Consider the following 22,225-nt stretch of genomic DNA (forward strand, 5'->3'; position numbering starts at 1 on the left):
TTTGTCCTATCCGATTCTAAACTGCATCGTTAAGCCTTTTAAATGTAATGTTTAACTCTACATTTAAAAACCCATAAAAAAGTCAAAATGACTGAACTGAGCAGAAATATTACTTTGGTAACACCAAGAATAATATTTCACTTTCAATTAACTGCTAAAGATGAAATCTGTTAAGAGAAAACTCTTTCTCTATTTACAATTTACTATATACACCCTCTATTTACAATTTCATTAAATGTTTGCAGCACATTAGGTAATGCCAAAATAAACTGTAAGCTAAAAATGCAATTGTGTCATTTTTTTTTTTCATTTAACATATTGGAGGAAATGTTTACAATCTGATCTAATCTCTGTAGATTTATGTAACTTAATTTATGTAATTTAATGTATTTTATGTAATTTTAGAGTTGTGTGTCATGTTCTAGTTATTACATTTTAAAAGTTGTATATGGTATATATGCTTTTTTTGTTGAACAATTTTAAATATTAAAATTCATTTTGATAAAAAAAAATCTTGCACACAAATATATATATATATATATATATATATATATATATATATATATATATATATATATATAGCTGGCACTTAAGCCAACATTATGGTAATACACAGCTATTCCAGAAATGATTGACCATTATCAATTAATTATTATCCATAATTACATATGTAGCTTTATTTTTATCCTAAGCACTAATAAGTTATATTGAATACTACAGCAACTGCTATTACATGCATCATTAAAATTTTAAGCCCGTCTTACACACAATTTGATCATAATAATTAAAGGTTTCATCGTATGGAAAACCCAATTGTCCATCTTACAGTATGCAAGCATTGTAAAAGTTTCAAAACATACCATTCAATCTCCAGTACATCCAGTCCATATATAGATTTTCCTGCAATAGTACTGCATAAATAACTCTTGTAAGTCATGAGTCATAGAAGGGTTTTGGTGTGAAATGCTCTGTTCTAGAACAAAAGCATTGTGACACATTGTTCCCAGCAGCATTGAGAACCTGACATCTTCATTTTGGGTGAAAAGAAAAGAAAAAAAAGAGAGAAACATTTATATAGTCCATTTTCATATTCATAGTTCGGTTGCCAGGCACGCTGGTTTACTCAGAATAAAATAAAATAAAAATAAAAAATAATAAATAAATAAAAAAAATAAAACAGACGGATTCCACTTCTGTCAGCCAAGAACAGAAAGCTGAGGCTGCAGTGGCTCAGCACAGGCTCACCAACACTGGACAGTGAAAGGCTAGAAAAACGTAGGCTGGTCTGCTGTATCTCAATTTCTGCTGAGGCTCATGACAGATGGTATGGTCAGAATTTGGCACCAACAGTGTGAATCCATGGACTCAACCTGCCTTGTGTCAATAGTCCAGGCTGGTGGAGGTGGTGTAATAGTGTGGGGAATGTTTTCTTGGCACACTTAGGGTCCATTAATCAACCTTTGCTAAAATGCCATAGCCTATGTGAGTGCTGCTAATGACCATATGCATCCCATCATGACTGCAATTTACCCATCTCCCAAATTGTGGCTACTTCCAGCATGATGATGCATCATGTCACAAAGCACAAGTCATCTCAATCTGGTTTCGTGAACATGACAATGCGCTCAGTGTTCTTCAGTGGCCTTTCCAGTCACCAGATCTCAATCCTGTAGAGCAGCTTAGGGATGTGGTAGAACAGGAGATGCACTGCATGAAAGTGCTCCTGAAAAATCTGCAGTCACGTCACCTTGGATCAGAATCTCACACGAATGATTCCAACATCTTGTGGAATCCATGTCATGAAGAACTGAGGCTGTTCTGAGAGCAGAGGGAGGCCCTACCTAGTTGCTGGTCTGTATTAGAATGAATTACACCGCCGAACTGCTGAGAAATCTGTGGGATTTCCCTTCAAGCTCAGTTCTGAACTTAATGTTTTTATGATGTCATAAAAACCAGCGTACTTACATACATACCCACCGATTCTGCTTACAGCACCCGTCCGTGTCGAAGGCCCAAGTGTTTAATGATGTAATTGACGGTATGACATGATGTCGTTCCTCTGCGGTAGGCAGGTAATCACTGTCATTTATGAACAATCCTGGGGTGTTTTTAGTAATGTGCACCACATGTGACAGCCTCTTACCGGGACGTCCAATTTGGCACTCCCAAATTTGAAGGGGAAAAAAAATAAAATAAAAGCTCGCTTGAAACTAATGGCGCCCAATTTTCTCGTCTTTGGCCGAACAACGAAAGGGTTCAGGGGAGACGTCAGTTACTATTCCTTCTTTACGAATGGAGCTCTGTTTCACGAAGGGGGAAAGAAAATGAGCGAAGAATTATGTGATTTTACATCATTACTCTCAGGCACTTTCCTTGGGGTCCCGTCCCTGGGGTCCTCTGAGCCTCAGCTTGAAACATGAGGAAACGTTTTATTCCCGCTGTCGCCATTGTTCTTTTTTCGGTCGTCCCCCTTGCTTTACGAGTCCACATTAGCAAAAGGGAAATCAACCTGCTGACCTTGACAGGACGTAATGGCTCAACCGCCCGCTGCTTTTGAAGAATGAGGGTTGATGAGCAGCTCTTTCAACTCATCTTGGGCTATTTTTTTTTCTCTCTCTCTATGCTGACGCCTTTTGATACTTGGGTTTGTTTTAGCAAGACAAATGGCATTTTAATTGTGGCTAATGAGATATTAACGCAGAAGAGAAGGTGAAGCTCATTAAAGGGCAAGGCTCAACTAGAGCCTTTTCGAACTGATCATCAGAAGACGTACATGTGGAATATTCATCTCCCTAAATGGATTAAGTTTGCAGCCAGGATTTTTAAATTGCAAGAAAAGAAGAATGCCTTGCAATAAGTTCTGGAGAACGTTTATTCTGAACTTATCCACATAGCTCTTTATTAGGGTGCGCCCACTGCTGATAAACGCTGTAGAGCAGGTGCACATCCGCAGAGGTCATCATGTCCAGTGCCAAGCACTGGCTACAGGAGTACAAATCCCTACAGTATTCCAAAAACCTAGTCCATGGTTGATTTTGAGGCGTAGACTGGATCATTATCCTGTTGTAATTTGCAGGTATTTTCTTCCCTCCACCTGGGCACTATTGCCAAGGCCACTGGCAGCAACACAACCCCAAAACAAGACAGATCCACCCCTGTGCTTCACAGTTGGCAAGGTGTTCTTGTCATAAAAGTTGCACAGTTGCATTTTTTATTCAAACTCAGCTCAGCTTAACCCCTTAAAGAGCCCTATGGCTTGCCAGTGCCAAAAGCGTTATTACAAACTTCTATTACCAGAGAAAAGCCCTGCCAGTTTGTACAGGAGTCCCTGTAGTTACTGAGAAATACACCTCAGTGTGTGATACGCCTTGGTCTTTCGGATCTCATCAACAGCAAAGCACTTTTGTAAGTCGCTCTGGATAAGAGCATCTGCTAAATGCCTTAAATGTACATGAATATGTAAATCATGACCTCCACAGTTCCTCCACTGCCATTTCTAAATGATTATAGAAAGCACTGTAGAACAAGTAAGCAGAAAACGCTTGGCTATCTTCTTCTTCATCACAGCCTTCCGCTGCTTTGTGGGCATCAATTACTGTCATCTTTAGACCACTGCTTGGCGGAGCTCATGGTTGCTGAGAGTTAGCACTAGGTTCGGCAGGTGATAAAGCTTGGAAATGTGATTTCGGCTGACTAGACCCACCTTGATAGTAGGCAGTGAGGTCCTCTCCTATTCTCAGACTGATTGAAAGCTAGGGAGAAAGAAAGGAAGGAAGGACTAAAGAGGGAGGGAAAGAGGGAGGGCTTTCACATTGAGAAACGCTCATCAGTACCTCAGGAAGACAGGGAAACTACAGGTGAGGCTAATGAGAAAGGCTGAAACGGTGCTTCTACTGGAGGGATTGAAGGGAGAGAGAGAGAGAGAAAGAGAGAGACATGGAGAGTAAAAGAGAGAGATTTCACATACTGGCCAAATTGCCATGGCCCTAAAAAAAGCCCATGCTGGAAACCTGCGCCTTTGCCAGGACATAAACGGTAAACGCACCATCTGTCCCAGGCACGTGGCGCTCCCTGGCCGGCGAGGCAGTGCAACATAATCTGCTATCCACAGATGTCGACGGAATGTAAACACAAACGTGTGCATGTCTCATCAGACGAATCTACGGGACGAAAAACGCGCCATTTAATATGCATCATGTGGCGCGCATAACCATGGCAACGACGGAAAGCCCCGCTTCGCCTAGGCGAGCTTCTTTGTGCATTCTCTGCACTCTCATTCTCACTCTGTTATTAAGCTGATGCCTCCTATTGTTGCAGGCCATTGCTAGAAATACAGTTGCTCATCATTTATATCACGGCATGCATATATATATATATATATATATATATATATATATATATATATATATATATATATATATATATATATATTATAGCTTTGTACCAGCCTCAGCCGAACCCGTCTACCTGTCTATACCTCTATCCCTCATTTTAGTAGAGTAAAGACAATAAACATAAACGCAGCCTTTGGAATGACCTGAAACTCGAGCTGTGCTGGTCACCTCCATTGTATTTAGCTTGCTAAACGCCAGACTGTTACTTTGTGCTGTGCTATGAACTGTGCTAGCAGTCTGACTCAAGCAGCCACCTGTTTGCCTCTAAATGCTAATTGTTCATTAGCTTCAGTCTGGCTCTGATGGAGAGTGACCTTCACTGCCTCCAGGAAAACACCACATATATGGATACATAAAGACACACTCCATTTCACCTCGAGATCAATCCAAGAGAAATCCAGGTACGCAGAGAGATGAATATATAGACTCATCCACTCATACATCATTAGTCTGTAAATCCAACACTCGTGACCCAAACTAGGTCAGTAAACAATTCCTAGGCTCTGTTTTCATTCACTTCGTTCCAAAGACAGGAAAACAGGTCCATATTCTGTCATACCACAGATGGAAAAAGACCTACAAGTGCATAGTTCCATTACACTAAAATATGTCTAATGCAGAGACTATTGTGAATTATTTGTTAACCGTTTGGTTTAGCATAGCTTGTGGAGTCCCACAGGGTTCCATGTTAGGGTCTATTACAATAGTAACGTAATTATGAGAGTGAAGAACTGAAGTGTGGGCTTACATACAGGGTATAATGGGTTAAATAAATATACAATCTGATCTCACCACGCAACTTCTGTAATGCAACCAGAACACTGTAATTGTCCATTATTGTCTTGTGTAACAGGCTCGCTTGGATGGAGAGAGGAAAAAATACACATAGACTTAGCATGGCTGTGTAGGATGGAATTAGTCAGAGAGTAAACGCTTAACACAAAAGAGAGAAATGGACAGAGAGAGTGAGTGAGAGAGAGAGACAGAGGGAGAACAAAGCTACTTCTGGCAGCAAGATTTCAAGAATAATGGTCTACCAGCAATGAAAGCAATAACGGGGAACAATGACGGTGGGAAGAGCGAAATAAAAACAGCTTTTCTTGGAAGACCAGATGAAACTCCTTAGGGCTTGGGGAGACCAAACTTGGAATTTGCTTTCATTGAGGACGTGCAGAATTCTCTAATGAAACACATCACACAGGAATCCTGATTTGTCTATAAACCCCAAAAGCTAAGGCATCACTGTCTGAAGGATTGCCTCAAGGTTTCTGGCTAATGTTACATTCGACTCAAGTGCTGGGACTCATTAATAATGAGAGCAAAGCACGGCAGAGGATTTGCAAAAGAGTCTTATTTGATCTGTGCTGCTAACTAAACACTGAAAGCTGCGTGCCAGAGAAAGTCTCTGACCGGTGTACCTCTTAAAGGCCAAGAAGAGGTACGGCCAGGAGGCCCCCTGTTCACACAAGTACAGACAACTTCTCCAACACATATCCGTTTTGATACTTTCTGTAAGGCTCTGCCAAACTGAGGGTTCTGGAGCAATTGGTTCTGAGACCAAAAGTTCAAAACGTGGAAAGTGCAGTTTGACCCATGATTCAGTTTAAGATAATAGTCCAAAACCTCTTCATAACAATATTTCATTTTAGGATCCAGCCAATGGTTCTGGTACTCTTCATAACTTCACAATGTAGCCACAAACCAATCTAATGAAGCCAGTCTAATAATCTCCAATTCCATTATTCATTTTAGGCCTTGCCCTGGTTCTGGTGCACCTCAAGCCTAAACAATGCAATGGAAAACTTTAAAAAGTGTTAAGAGCAGTACGATCCATGATAAAACTTAAGACAATTAGTTCAATATATCTCCAATATTAGTCCAATATATCATTTCGCTAATTCATTTCAGGTCTTGTCCGAGTGTAGGTTCTGGTGCACCTCAAGCCCAAACAATGCAACCAAACAGGTCATAAGGTGCTACTTGTGTCCACTGAAAAACTACATGATGCTAAAAAGACCATGATGCTCTAAGTGCAGTCGGTTCCTCATGGACAACTTGTTCAACAACCCGATACTTCATTTTAGTCCCTGCACCACTGAAGGTTGTTGTACACCCCAAAACCAAACAATGCAACCATGTTGTGCCCTCCTTCCACTATTACCGGAGTGACAATCCTCATCATTCACGTGCGCCAGAGAACGCCATTAGCTAATGGAATAAATCAAGGATGAAATATCAATCAAATTACAAGCTAATAGTTCCCTTAATGTCTTTGTTTGACTACAGATGGCCCCTTCAGCCAGTCACACAACAGCAAGCCATCATAATAATCATCCTCCTAATAATACGACTCCATTAATCAAGCGCGCTCGCACGAAAAGCATCGCAATGCAGGAAAAAAAATGATAAAAAATTACTCAGATTCAGATGTTAGAGGCTTGAAGAGTCATTAATTAATCTGATAAACTGTTTCTGGACAATCAGCCACAATCATCTTGATCCGAACGGCACAGCAAGGTGACATGGCATATGGAGTAAGGAGGACCTTGACGGTAACTTGGCCGGGGCGTGTGCCGGTGTCGTTTTCTTGAGTAAATAAGCTTGACAGGTGGGTACTTACATTTGGCAGGCAGATCATAGCCGCAGGTGATTTTGGCTTTGCCCGTTTCGCAGCCGTGGAGTGTGTGGCACTCATCGTACAAGAAATGGCCCGCCGCTCTGTGTATGCAGCCATCCACTGTGAAAGAAAGGGGCAAAATGCAGGCATTAAAGAGCTGGCAGGTAGTTTACACACTTTGTCTTAGTCAACTAGGTTACTTAACCTGGAGGCCTCTCATGCTAACAGTTTCATTTCATGGAAAACAATGCAAATGAATAGCATCTATAGTTATAGGAGTGAAGGGAGTGGAACGTATGGTAGGTCCACCATTGTAAAAGCTTTAAGACCAAGAGAAACGTCCCTTAGATATCCTTCTGTTGGACTGGATGGCTAAGAAATCCAGGCTGGTGGACGTTTTGTTGAGGGAGGGAGGTAATATCTCAACTCTTACATGAGATTTGACATTTTTGATGCCAGCCTTGCGCCATTGTGATGGACTGTGCCATTTCTCTTAGTATAATCAAGTAAAAGTAAGGGCCATTCCATCAAAGAATGAGGCTCGAGGCATTTACACAAACAGTGGAATCACATTGAAAAAAACGACATCTCTATCTCTGACCAGTCCTGGTCTAAGAGTTTCTGGTCTAGGAAGCCGCCGCCTCCTCCTCCTTTCCCTATGCTAACTTCAACTCTGCTAACTTCAAAGTGTCCAGCCCCTGCTGATTTATGGATCTGCACATCAACTCTGTTCTTCTTAAAAGTAGCTCATGCAGAGAACATTTTTGCCTCCTGTCTTGGCGCAACCGTTGCTCCCCCTCCTCCCCGTCTACCTCCCGAGGTTTTTAATTTCACCTGGGCTAACTGCAGGAAGCCTTAGAATTAGACAAAGTTTGACTAAGCCTGCCGACCTGGAAGAAGCACAAAGAAACAATTACACAACCTGGAAAGGTGTCGACACATCGCAAGATCTTTCACAAGTCACCGAAACCCTATTCGTTTTTTCTCACTTGAAGGCCTTGGTGAAATCCGAGCGAGCACATGCCACACTTTTAGCCGTTATCTTGGATCCAGCCCACACAGAGGCCAGCAGAGTGTGATGAAAGCTAATGGTAATCAGCAGGGTAATGACACTGTCAGATGACATTGAGGAACCCAAACAGACAGGCCTTCTGAACAGAACTGAGACAGACTGAACTGAGAGGGCTGAAGTTTGGTGTTCCACTACGTTCCCTGCTCTCATTTATCGGGCAATGAGATGGCAAATAAGCGTGAGCAGCCTTTGGAAGTACTTGAAAACAAACAAACTACTCCAATTAGCAGCTGCCTACTCATGAGGACAGAGTTTGTTTCTTTTCAAGCTGGGAGAAGGATTTCTCCATTTTCGCCGCCCCCTTTCCCCCGTCAAAAAACTCCACTGAACTTGACAGTGACTAGATAATTTTTCAAGTTCCTCACAATTTTACAAGAATGCGAAGATGACACCGGCTGGAAGGGAGATTCGGCTGCCATGATCAATCATCTTTAATGGACTGAAGGACAGCGAGTCGACAGATAAAGATTCTGATGGCTTTTGAGAAAGTGCAGAATCTGACACTGACGGAGCTTGTGCTAAGAGGAAATCAGTTCTTTTGACAGGCTTACAATTATGGCATAAGGAGCCTTCAGTCCAGAGGAAAGCTTATACAAAGCTTACAAAGCTTATATATACATATATATATATACACACACACACACACACACACACTAATGAATGTATTCAGCTTTTTACTTACACACCCCGTCTAGGCCCTGTTGAGAAGTATTGCCAATAGAATAGGACATTCTAGAGCAAATAAACATGACTCTATTGGCATCATATGCTGGGTATAAAGCCCCCAGCACCGAGCTGTGGAGCAGTGGAGCTGTGTTCTTTAGAATGGTGGCTCTCCTGCCAATACTTTTGGGATGAGTTGGGGAGTTGAGGATCATATGACATAACACTCATCACTGAATTTAATAATTTTGTCTTCCCTGGACAGTAGGAGACTACATTTGTTTTTGAATACCTTTGGTTTCAATGAAACAATGAATGAGCAGGTGTCCCAATACTTTTGTCAATATAGTGTGTGTATATATGTTCTATTGTGTGATCAGATCTTTAACTACTTCCAAATGATCTAAAATTAAACTTAATAGGGCAATTGAAGGTATTTACGTCAAGAGGATGCCCAAGGGGATGCGAGGGGGTTTCAAGAATATAAACTCGGGTCTTCAGTATCACTCAACTCACTCTTCGGTATCACTATGCATCGAACAAAGATTCCTGTGGCCCTCAGAAAAAGAGCTGTAGAAGCTGACCCAGCTGAAAAAAGGTTACAAAACTATAGAGCCTTAAGAGTTTAGCCTCTAGCAACCCACCATAAGGCAGATGATAGACATTCAGCACCACTGTTACTCCTCCAAGGAGTGGTCATCTAGCACAAAATCACTCCAAGGGCACGGTAGAGAAGGGTAGAGAATTTTACTTTGTCACACAGAACCCCAGGGTAACATTTAAGGACCTTCAGGCCTCTCTTGCACTGAGTAATGTCAATGGTCTTGAGTCCACCATCAGGCAAACACTGAACATGAATGGTGTGCATAGCAGGATAGCAAGGAGGGAGCCTCTACTCTCCAAAAAGAGCATTGCTACCTGTCTGAAGTCAGGAAGGCCTATTGGAAGAATGAATAGAACTTTTCAGCTTATGTTTAGAAGCTTTACGTTCGGCAAAAATCTAATACTGCATTTTAACATAAGAACTGTTAAGCATGGGGGTGGAAGTATCATGGTTTAGGGTGAAACAGCTTATTATTGCCCTTATTGGCTAGTCAAATTAGCTGGTCAGACCATATGCGATATAAGATAGCCCTTTAATTACAGAACCCTGCAGTTCCTCAGATGACTGCTCCGTGTGTGGAGCCTGTCTGGTGGTTTTTACCATATCTAAATAAAACGAAAAAATTATAGAATGTGTAAAACCAGCTCTGCCTAATGAGGGATGCAGAGTAAAGGCTTCTAACACTACTGACCGAATGCCCCTCTCGAGAGTCCTTTACTCCAAAGAGCTCCAATGTGCAGTTCTGTACAGGAATTCATGGACTCTTTCAGCCTGTGCTGGGAGTTCTACAGTGGATAAAATGCGGTTGATTCCAAGAAGTAAAGTACAATTCATCTCGAAGGACAATGCATTTGCAAGCTTGCCTGGAAAGGTTAATGTTGCATGCAGCCCCACCCTCAAGTGCTATTGACAATTGGCCGACCCCTCTACATTGCTAACGCATCGACCGTGGCATCCTCCAGCTTCGTCCAGCATTGCTACTGTGGCAGTGACATCGCTACTGCGGCATTAGCATTACTATCGTGGCATTGCTTTTGCGACGTTGGCATCAATACCGCAGTGACTTCCAGCCTCACCCAGCATCGCTACCGAGTCAACCACCGGCCTCGTCCTGCATCGCTACCGCACCAGCCGCTGGGCTCAGCAGCATCATTAACACAGCATTAGTCACAAGCCACAATGATGAGGTCCTGGGCCCTTTATGTCTACGAATTAGTAAATATGTGGTCTACAAGGTCTACAAGGCTCAAGTCCTTTACCAGGCAGGGTCACATGACACATGAAACATAACAGAGGTCATTTTATGCCACATATCATTTTTCACAACAAAGAGCAGATACTTCTGTCTCAAAAATCCCTGTTGTTGAAATTAACGAAATTTTTGAATTAACGAAAACCACGCCTGTGTGTTTTTTTCTTATATTTTTTATCTAGTTTTAGGCCTAGTGATGAAAGTCTGACCAGGTCAGAGCAGGATTTCAGATCAGATTTATGCAGAAATATAGAAAACTGTGCACTGCTTGTCCAATTTTAGAGGACGCATTTTGAAAATTCGAAGTTTCAACACTTTCGAAGTATTTTTGCCAAAAATACAGAATACAAAAAAAATCATTCGGTCCAAAGGTGGCAAAAGCAGCTGACAAATGCATAGATATTAGTTCTGATATAAAACTAATTTAAATATTTTCCACAATATTTACATACCTTCTGTGACCACTCTATCACTGACAGTACTTGGTATATGCTGATATAGCCGGTAGTAAAACTTTAATGTATGTCCTTCAGTTCAAAATGGCTAATATTATAGCATTATGCTATTTTCTTCCTCATGTTTCCCTATTTATCTTGCTAGGCATCTGCCTCGCCTTTTGGGGTTTTGAGACTACTGCAGGGATTTCAAAGAAATAATCTCGCAAAGCTAAGCCACACTCCACAGTATCCGTCCACTTTAATGTGTAGTACACACAAGAGGCTTGATACACTGTCGAAAACTTAAAGAATAGGTAAGAAAGGCAAACTGCTCTGGGTTTTAATAAAAATGCTTTTGTTTTTCAAAAGTCTCAAATACTTAAAGGTCCGAATATTGATTTTGTGTCTCTGGTAAGCGGGAACCATCTGTTCGAAGCAATACGAATGTCAGTTTGTTTGCTTTTTTAAGAAAAATACTTTTCCCACACCTTCCGACCTGAGCTGTAGAAGTTTGTTTCTGGCCATCCCCATAATAACCCAGCAAACATTCAAGGATGTTAAGGTCTGGACTCTGAAATGGACAGTCCACAGTTCTGAGAATATTAGCAGCCACAGCAATGAGCTAAGTGTTTTATATTACTGGATGGGATCAGATGGTGGTCTTGCACAGTTGTTTGACGCCATTGTCTCTGTTTCTTTGAAACTTCTGTGAACCTGCAGGTCTTTATATGTGTACCATCAGGCCCTTGCAAACCAGAATGTGACAGCAAGACTCTTCAATCTTCTTAAGATCAGTCATGTAACTCCTCAACTGGCTTACTGTAGCAGCTTGTCAGATTCAAAACCCTGAGAATGGCCTACAAGCCAAAAATGGACCAGCCCTTCCCTGCCTGATGCCAATGGTCAAAACCTGGTCTGTACCAATGCTTTGGGCTTAAAATAAGGCTTGGCCAGACCCACTATCCCGCAAGATGCATGGAGGACATGATTCTAGACTTTTCTCTGTCCTGGAGCCAGGGTGACGGAACAAGGCAGAGTCGCTTGCTGTCTTCAAACACAGATTGTCTCCATTCTGACTTTTATATTTGGCAGTATCTAAGCTTGAGGTATCTTTAGCCTATTCACACTGGCTAAGGATATTTTTGAAGTGGTCACAAGGTCTTGCACAGTTGTTAAAGGCCATTTTCTCTGTTTCTCTAAACTGTCATTTTCTTTCATTGACTTTTCTCTTCCTTATGCATTTATTATATCATCTTTTCTTCAAACACACAAACAAACACACTCTGCTTTTGGGTGAAGTTTTTGGACGCTTAACTTTTTTGCTTCATCTCTGATTAATTTTTTTTCCTCTTCAGTCTCTAACGATGGCACCAATCCGTTCTCTGGTCCTCACGCTGCGAGACCACAACAAGAGACTCTGGATGCAAATGGCACACATTTAAAATCAACTTGAGACCTTTTGAATATTTACAGGACGTTTCAGTCGTTTAGATATTCAGCTCCGTGGCGCTGGAATTAGCATATGACAAGCATTTGCCGAAGCCACTTAGTCACTCCGTAATTGGCTTTAAGGTAGAAGGCGGCATTTTTCCCTGCATCTGAAATCACTGCAATCAATGCTATGGTAGACATTCAAGCTACCGCTCAATTGAGAGGTATATAATGACGCTCTCCCAAACAGGCCTGTGCACGTTTGCTACAGCATCATGCTACATGCTCAGCATATCCGTCATTCTACATTACCCGTTAGAGCAACATAGCATCATGTAGCTATGAATTGCCTGAAATGAAAGGGTACAGTGAAGAACGGCATGGGTCGTACTATGGTTGAAATGCTAGGCGGTTAAATGCTTAAAACGTTAAATGCTATGCTCAGTCCTGAGAGACACTCCACACTCCACATTCAGCACACACCTGTTTGGATGTTTGCTCCATCCTTGCACAGGCTAGCACCTTATCGGTGCTTGTATCAGGTTTCTTCTCCACAATATTCCTCTCTAGAGAGGCCACCCATGTCTCTAGACTTGAGTACATCAACTTCTTCCTCACCGGTCTTCCTATGTGTACCATCAGGCCCTCGCAAGACTTTACTGATCCGTACCAAGAACCCATTGAGCTTCAAGTATGGAGGACCAGATTCTAGACTTTCTTAGTCCTGAAGCTAAGGTGGTGGAACAGACTTCCCCTGGGAGTCGCTTGCTGTCTCTTTAAACGCCGACTGAAGATCCTCTCTTTCAAGAGGACTAATTGAGCACTAATCTGGCACTTGTGATTGCACTCATGTCTCACTTAGATATCTTCGACATTTAGGCACAGCTGTTGAACATCATGCATCTTCTTTCTCGGTATCCATACTGACTATTATATCTGGCAGCATCTAAGCTTGAGGTATCTCTAGCCTATTCACACTGGCTAGGGATATTTTCGGAGTGATAGTCCTTCAACTGCTTAATTTGTTGGGCACCACACAGGTACATTTAAAGCCTTTTAAAAACACAATGCAATATAAAAATAATTACTTATTTAATATTTCCAAACTTGATTGGCACCAATTCAAGCTTCGGCTGTTGACTTCAAATATTGACTACCGTATTTCTTGTAGAGGCCTTGAGTCACTACTAACAGTTGAAGTAAACTTCATTAAAACGAAACTTTGACTTAACGTCTACACCAAGGGTCTTCTCGAGCATTCCCTCAGACTGATTTTTCTGTAGCTCACTTGAGGAATGTTAAGCTGAAAACTCTCCGAAGCTACACGTGATGTTAGATAGAATAAAACTGCGGGCATGGAGTTCAGTACTTTCAGAAACAGGTTAGAAGTTCATGGAGTGATTGACAGTCACGAAGGTAATTATAAGCCATGACAGGTATAAATCATCGCTTCTGCTACTCACGTCTGAACGCCAGAGTTCAGACATATCTGCATCTTAAAAGCAAGGTGACAATTGAGATGTAGGAGATATCACCCCCATCTAGTGAACGATCAAAACATGGCCTCCATTTCTTCAGTCAATTGGAGCCTACGGGCTGTCAAATCCCACCATTATCCAAGGCAGGGCGGATTGTTCTGCTGAGCCTGGTAATGTGATGTGCGTTCTCTCCGTTTCTCTTTGTCTGGGTCGTAATTACGTAGCGATATTTAGCACCCACTAATGTACTCACGGAAAACTATTAACTTATGAAATAACGTAATACATTTCCTCTAAATAATGTAATATGGCCTGACAAAGTCATTAACAGATGCTAAATAATATATTAATGCTTTCTGACTTCACTTCGCTTTGATACTGATAAATAATATATTCCTGGGCTAATCCATAGCTATTGCATAATTAGCAAATTATATGGATATAATAACTGTTGATTGATCATGTAATAACTTGCATTCAACTTAAAACCCTGAGAGTGGCCTACAAAGCCATAAGTGGACCAGCCCCTCCCTACCTGATGGTCCAAACCTGAAAGAACCCTTCAAGCTTCTAGCATTGGCCCTTTTGTTAAATTGTTAAGCCTATATGCTAAAAGACTTGCACTGTATTGAGACGCCACTGAACTGTATCGTTACACCACTAAAAGCCAAGTATCACAGCTCTTCTCTGTCTGGAGTATCTGAACAGCTGAGCTCGTCACTGTCTAGAACCGCTGTCTGAAGACCCATCTCTTTCAGGAGCACTCAAATAAATGCTAAACTTGCACTTGCAGTTTGTAAAGTCCAGCTTGTGAACATTGAGGAACTTACTGACCAAGAAAAGGTCTGCTTCAAACAAAACTTTTCAACTCAGAATATCTCTCTGCAGTCTGATCTAGTCATACATTGGGTTCAGAAGTGACAGGTGTCTTATGAGAGGAGCATGTAGACTGACATGTCTGTGGCAATCTTCTGTCATTCTTGACAGTAACTGATGGCAAGTCTGGAGATGCACCGAATTAGTAGCTATTGCATAAGGTACGCTTAATGAAGTTCACTTACCAAGTTGATGTGATCTATCAAGACTTTTTAATGTTATATTTTTATACAATAAATTGACAAAAATATTGGGACACCTACCCATTCATTGCTTCTTCTGAAATCAAGGGTATTCAAAAGGAGCTTACCCAGCTTGTGTTGCAATAACTGTCTCTACAGTCTAAGGAAGGCTTTAAACTAGATTCTGGAGGAGCACTACAGTGAGATTAGATCACCACCCCACATCATTCCCAACTATTTCCAAAAGTTTGGGATGAAGCCAGTTCACCATCATTCTAAAGAACACAGTTCTACTGCTCCACAGCTCAATGCTGGGGGGCTTTATACCCCTCTAGCCCACACCTGTCATTAGACATAGTGCCAATAGGTTCATGTTTATCCACTCTAGAGAGTCCTATTCTAGTGGCAATCCTTCGCTACAGGGACTAAACAAGCTGTGTGTATATGTGCATTTGCACATCAGTCAGCAATGAGCGCAACTTAAAGTAGCTGAATGCTTTCACTAAAAGAAGTGTCCAGAAACTTTTGGCTAAAGAGTACATACGTCTCATTCCGTTCACTCCGCAAGTTCTAAACACTTTTTCACCTGTTGTACAACACACATTCCTATTCACACCACATGTAATAAAAGTACAACGTTTCACAGACATGAGTCATGCGATACCCCAGGGAGGCGTCATAGAAATCCACGTTGACATATAGATATGTGACAGATGTTTCTCTTCGCACCACGATGTGCCTGTCTCACAAGTCCATCTCCCCAGACGCAAATGTTTTCATGGTGTGAAGACGGACATTCCTTCTAGACTGCTATTGAGAAAGTACTCACTGAAGGCCTTTCCTTTCAGCTAAGCTAATGTACTGCAGAATCACACTGCCATAAATGTTTGTGGAATGGGATTTACGCAGTAAGGCATGAGAGGATACACTGATAGGCCATAACATTAGCACCACTGACAGGTGAAGTGAACTACATTGATTATCTTCATCTACAGAAGGCGGGATGTCGGTGATGTGATTTGTTAAGAGCAGACATAGCAGCAGAGCCTACGTTGACACCCGGGGATGCTTGATATTTGAATTTTGGTCTAAGTCATCCTGTAGAAATTTGTCCAACAAGAAATGCAAATAACAGATGAACAGATAAAATCATACAATATGATTATGTAATGAAATCTTACAAGAAAATGAATATTTAAAGTGCCTTTTATTTCAACAATTACAATATTAATTCTTGAATATTTGACTGAACAACACTGAAAAATCAAATAAAACCTAGCATATGTTTTATATATAGCTTTTGGAGAAGAAGTGAGTCTGGAAGTGGATTTAAAAAGAAAGTGGATTTAAAAAGAAATCATCTGTCCGCTAAATACTCTACAAGTGCAACAGCTGCCAACATGGCCACGTCAGGCTGTCCTAGCAAGTTCAGTCCAATATTAAGACGACAAGAAACGTAAAGAAGCTTCCAACGATCCTAAAATGTAATCACAGGATCTACAGGTAGCTCTTGCCACAGCCGAAGTCAAAGTATAGACCACATACATTTGATTTTCATTGGGAGGTGAGCAAGATGAACATTTGCCAAAGAACACCTCGACCAAGACCAGGACATCTAGAACAATGTGCTTTGGACAAATTAACTCAAAGTTGAACTATTTGGACATCGACGTTTGGTGTAAACCAGATACAGCATTTGAGCACAAGTACCCATTTCACCCATGTGGAGGTTGGGATGTCATGGTTTGGGACTGCTTTTCTGCAGCAGGGCCTGGAGAACTCCCCACCATCCTTCTTGTAGTAAAGGGCGTGAGAGCATCTGTCCAAAAACTAAAGCTGAAAGAATTCTGCTTGGAGGAGTGGGAAACACCTTCTCCCAGTAGAAAACAGAACTGTACATGAACATATTAGTTTTCCCAGAAATGTGTCAAGTACAAATACAGCTCAAAGGTTTGTTGGAATTCACTTCAGATTGAATTGTTTTATTTAGGTTAAGCACTCATTTCACTGGGATCCTCTTTAGCTATGCTAACTTGACAGAAAATAATAGAAATCCGTGGAAATCCTAGATTGGAGATTTGAGCCATGTCCAAACAAATAATAAGCGTTACTGTCAAAGAGCATTAAACTGATCATGTCAGGTTTGAAATTTCATGTTTCATGTCACAACATCTCATATGAAAAGGCTGTAGTCAGCACAATACGCTGACTAATTAGATTTGAACTGCTCAGCCTTCGCATCACACAACAGGTAAGTCTCAGTAATTCACTTTGGCAAATGCTGTATCTTCAGGGTTTCATTCCATATGCAATCGATTGTGTGTCTGTTTACAGTGCACTGATGCCTGGGTGTCATACGGAGTCCACATTAAGTTTCTGTGTAGCGGATGTGTTGGATGGCGGTGATTTAAATGCACACTTTGAAAGCTGGATTGAAAGCTTTCATTCTGGCCAAAAAGAGAAGCTTCAACACTCTAGTTAGATTTTTTTTGTCTTCTCAACCAGCCCCAGGCTAAAACTGTAAACAAGGGAGATGGGTACGGGGAGGAGAGAAGCAAACGTGTTGATTATGATGCCGTTTTTGAGCACGGCTTGAAGGGATACTGCAAAGGCTTGAACATGAATCACCAGCTTAAAGCCTATCGACTGTGGTAAAGATGTGATGCGAGCAGGTTTCTGCAAAATCATACAGGACTTTGATCTGTGACCTGAAGCACACAGAAATTCGAATACAAATTTAATAATAGAGTGTGCTTGTAAAAGACTGAACACTGCCTTCTGAATTCATTAACGTCAACTGGCACCAGATTTAACTGTTAGAAAGATCTGCTGAGAAGAACAAGAACATGCACTTCGCTGGTAAAATCTCCGTTTTCCATTTCAGCATACAAGTCTGACTTCACAGCGGAGTATGCTGGGAAATGTTGAGGGGAAAGGGCAGAGGGTGTGTGTGTGTGTGTGTGTGTGTGTGTGGTGGGGGGGGGTTCCCGTGGGCTGCAGCTCAGATTTGGGCCTTGAGGTGCTCCAGCTCACCTCCAGCAGATGTTGGGTGAACTTTCCCCAGACAGGGAGGAGGGGGGCAGGGAGAAAAGCCTCTGGGCACAGCGCTAACTTCCTACACCTGCTTCAAGCTTGCCAAAGAGCAGGACCTTCCTCCTCCACTTTCTCCTCCTCTTCCTCATCTGCCTCCTCCCACTGGGTTCCTGTTCCACTATGCCGGCTTAAGACCATCTATCACTACCCATATACCCTCCTAGGAATTAAGGTGCCAAAAAAGGGGTCTTGGTGCAATGCCACAGAAGAATGACTTGAATGGTTGGAATGGATGCTTCTTTAGAGAATCGCTTTAGTCAATAAGATCATGAAGAACGAGAGTGAGTGTGAAGAACCTTTGTAGGGTGTGAAGCTTTAACCTTAAACCATGACATTACATGAAGATTCTTTAGGTTTGGGCCTTGAAGCGCTCCAGTTGCTCCAGCGCACCTCTAGCAGATGTTGGTTGAACTTTTCCCAGGCAGGTTGGAGAAGGACAGCGCTGACCAGTTTGCCAAAGTCCTCCTGCTGTGTTCCTGTTCCACAATGCCTACTTAGGGCCTACTACTACCTATTTGCACTCTTCAAGATAAAAGTGCCAAAAGGGGGTTTATGGTGCAACGTCATAGAAGAACCAACATGATCTCACATAGAAACATGTAGATGGTTCCAGTACCAAAATTTTGACCTATTTGGTCATTTTTCCACCTGTCCATTGGTAGTGCTGTTGAGAGGAATACACACAAACGCACACATAGCCATGTACTTGAAGAGGAATAGGAAAAAAACGTGCTGGGACATAATGCCGGAGAAAAGAACTGTTTTAGAACTTTTGGAGTTTGGATGGAAAAACGAAATGAACCGACCAAAATAATGGAGAACAGATTCACTAAGGTTAAGAATGAGGCTCAAGATTAGGTTTAAGTGTCAATTAAAGGGTTTAGGTTAGGTTAAGATTAGATTTAGGTGTAGATTAAAGTAACTACAATGTTGGTTCTGAAGTTGGGTTTGGCAAGCCAACACTCAGTTGTTAGTCAATTCTCAATTGTAAGTCGACTACAAGACCATAATCGCCTGTAGTTTTCTTTTTCATTGCCAGATTTTACGTTTCTTCTGATCGCAGCTAAAAATAAGTTGTTTTACAAGACGCAAACAAACCACCAATGTGGTTCTTTGGCTTGGAGATCAGGCTGGAAGACCCACCTTCAGTTCCACAAAATGTCTTACGACTGATTTCTGTAAATAAGATGTGCAAGTGTAAAGAAGGTCCCTCGACGTAGTGTAAAGGTTTCAGGAAGAATTCTTAAACGGCTATAGAACCTTTACATTATGAGACACGTCTCTGAACCTTCATCCCACTCATTACTTCTTTCCAGACTTGCTTCTTGGCACTGCTCAAAGGAATCTTTGTAGCACACTTTTACATTTAGCAAGGAGACATGCATGCCTAGCATACAGGTAGCATGAGACAAGAATAAAAGAAAGGACCATTCATTTTCATTAGCCACCTTGGCCTTTTTTATTGTACCTTATATTTAAAGGTAGAAAATAAGCCATGAAGAAAAAGGGCAACAGCATTGGCATTAGCACAAAGAATTCTAGCATGTCTAGCAACAGCCATTCAAGTCACAGGTTAGGTATATTCACTGGCCACTCCCATCTTATGGATTTACTTTGTTGCTGCATAGCATCTGTTTGTATTAGCCATCATCTGGCTCTTCATTAATGACCACAGATCTGTTTTAGGCTGGATATTTTTGGTGATGGAACACTGCTTATTCATAGAAAACAGCTATGGCCAACAGCTCAAATAACGTCTATCAACAACGGCCCTGTGCTTCAAAACCAGTCAATGTTAAGGGTGAAGAGTGGCTAACAGAAGCATAATAACAGATGGATAAGGTAGAGGCATCTCATAAAAGTGGCCAGTTGCTAGAAGCACATGCTAAATATTTCTAATAAAGCAAATCGTGAATATTTATAGAGCACATCGATATTCATTTTTTAATGTGAGCAAGCGTTGCAGAGAGCTGACATCATTCAAAAGGAGAAGGGTTGGGGTAGCTGTGAAAGGCTGTTGGCACCAGAGCAGACGGCGGTTCACTAATATCTCCAGTTCAGAATATGTGAGCGTACACTGCAGGGAGTTGCTTGAATTGCTTGAGTCATAACCATGCTAATGTTAACTCTACGTGCACTAGCTACTCCAGACCCGGAGCCCGCTTGCTTAAGGATTAATTTATCACAAGCAGCGTAAATAGAGGGATGGCGGAAATCTGGCCCACCATGGCAGGAAATACTAACTGGGACATGGAGCTGTTGTCGATTGCTGTGGCCTTACATCACTGTGACACAGATTTAATTTGATTCCATTTGTACGGGCCGCATCTAGAAATGGGCCGGCTTTGCGGAGCGACAGAGACCGAGTCTGAGTGGCAGCTCCGTTCCTAAGTGGAGGCATCAAAATGCGCCAGCATTCCACAGATCTCTGAAGACAGGCAATCTGAAAAACGCTTTGGGTGCTAATGTCGGAATCATCTGCCAGCTCAATACCATAATCTCTCAAGGCCTCCCTCCCCTCGGCCTTCTCCTCTACTGCAGGTATATGCAGAGATGAATTCTCGATTAAAAAAAAGCTGTTTTGGAGATGAGAGAGCCGAGCTGAGTGAGCCTTTTCCATTCAGCCTAGGAAATCCAGGAGTCCAGGGCCGGGGCCTTCAGTTAGCCGTTAGCCCACTTTCACTCAGAAGCAAGAATGCATTGTCCAACCAAAACAACGCAGATGTTCGCGAGAATCGATACAGTGCCATCGACCAGCCGTGGGAATTTTGGAGTCTAGGAGTCCAAATATGGGCCTCCCCACCCCGCGAAAGAATGCTCCCCGGTGACTTAAATGATTTCTTCTCATAGCAAATGAATTAACAACACAGAAAGCAGGTCCCAGCCTTTTGCGGTGGCAGAAGCGTGACCCAGATGCAAGCTGGGCTGTCAATTTATTTTCTAATCTAAGAGGGATTTAAGGAGGAATTCCCCGCTGATTGCGGCGCTAAAGATGCGAGTGCGAGCTCATGCAGACGCTGCCCCATCCTCATTAGCTAAGTGTGGCGTTTATTGTCACCTTCGAGGGGAGAATGTGTCACATAACTGCTCTCAGCAGGGACCTCGCTCGCATGCCAGCAGCCTCAGCTGCGGGTGAGGGTTCATGTTTTAGTAATGCTAGTTGATCTAGCGAGCCAGCTTCGAATAATGTAGCATTTATTTCTTCGCAATCTCACAAGGTGCTACACATTATGTAGCACACTCGTTCAATCATTCAGCTGAGGATGGCAAAGAGGATATAAACAGTGGCAGCATTCATATATGACATGATATGATAGTTCCCTCAATCAGTACTCAATCAGCCAATATGTGTTTGGCGTTCAACGATTACGTCTTTACTTTTGCACTGGTGCTACATATTGTATTGACCTGTATTGACCTTACTGTACAAATTAGCATTATGCAAACTACATGCTTTCCAACAACTGTGTTGTTACATTGGTAAGTAATTGACAATAGAGGGACAATAAGAAGACACTGGGGACACATGGGTATCTCTTGTGGGTAAGATGTTGTGGTTGGGGAGCTTCGAGTAGTCTTAAGTTGTAGGACTGTGGCAATGTGTATGTGTGAGGGTAGGAGAGTTCAATGCAAAATCCCGTAAATTTCACACAATTTATGATCCCATCTTAAAAAGAGGCCACATGGTCACCTCCTATTTGTTTTCTGACATGTATAAAAATGGACAATTGTACTAACAGTTGTAGCAGCAATCTCTTAGCTTCATTTTCCCCTATTTGGTGCATTTATGGATGTTTCTTTAACTACAAGTTTTGGTTGTTTACATTTTTGGGAAGAGCAGTGATCAATGTCTTTGATATATCCTTGCTGTGACACATGGTAAGAACAGTTCCACTGTTTTAGAGTATAAATGGCGAACAGCATGGCCTGTTACATTAGCTGTGGCACACAGTGCTTAACATGTTTTAGAATATTGTGAATATTAAACAGTTAATCATGTTTTACTGTTTAGTAAGGACATACAGAAGCTACTAGACTTTTTCCATGTGCTCTTTGATAACTTTCCATCAACTGGAAACATTCAACTTTGGAATATGACTTAAAAATGAATTACACATTAAATAGA

The 22,225-nt window shown here is 41.8% G+C and overlaps 1 protein-coding gene across 3 annotated transcripts in view; it reads right to left on the reverse strand.

The window, feature by feature from the left end:
* macrod2 (mono-ADP ribosylhydrolase 2) overlaps positions 1–22,225 on the reverse strand; it is a 931,382-nt gene that overhangs the window by 570,875 nt on the left and 338,282 nt on the right. For all 3 annotated transcript variants that reach the window (XM_072677423.1, XM_072677422.1, XM_072677421.1), the window contains exon 5: positions 7,015–7,131. In XM_072677423.1, coding sequence (XP_072533524.1) covers positions 7,015–7,131 — 117 coding nt within the window. The remainder of the gene's footprint in view (positions 1–7,014; positions 7,132–22,225) is intronic.

The sequence above is a fragment of the Salminus brasiliensis genome, chromosome 4, assembly GCF_030463535.1.
Source record: "Salminus brasiliensis chromosome 4, fSalBra1.hap2, whole genome shotgun sequence".
NCBI classification, from domain to species: domain Eukaryota; kingdom Metazoa; phylum Chordata; class Actinopteri; order Characiformes; family Bryconidae; genus Salminus; species Salminus brasiliensis.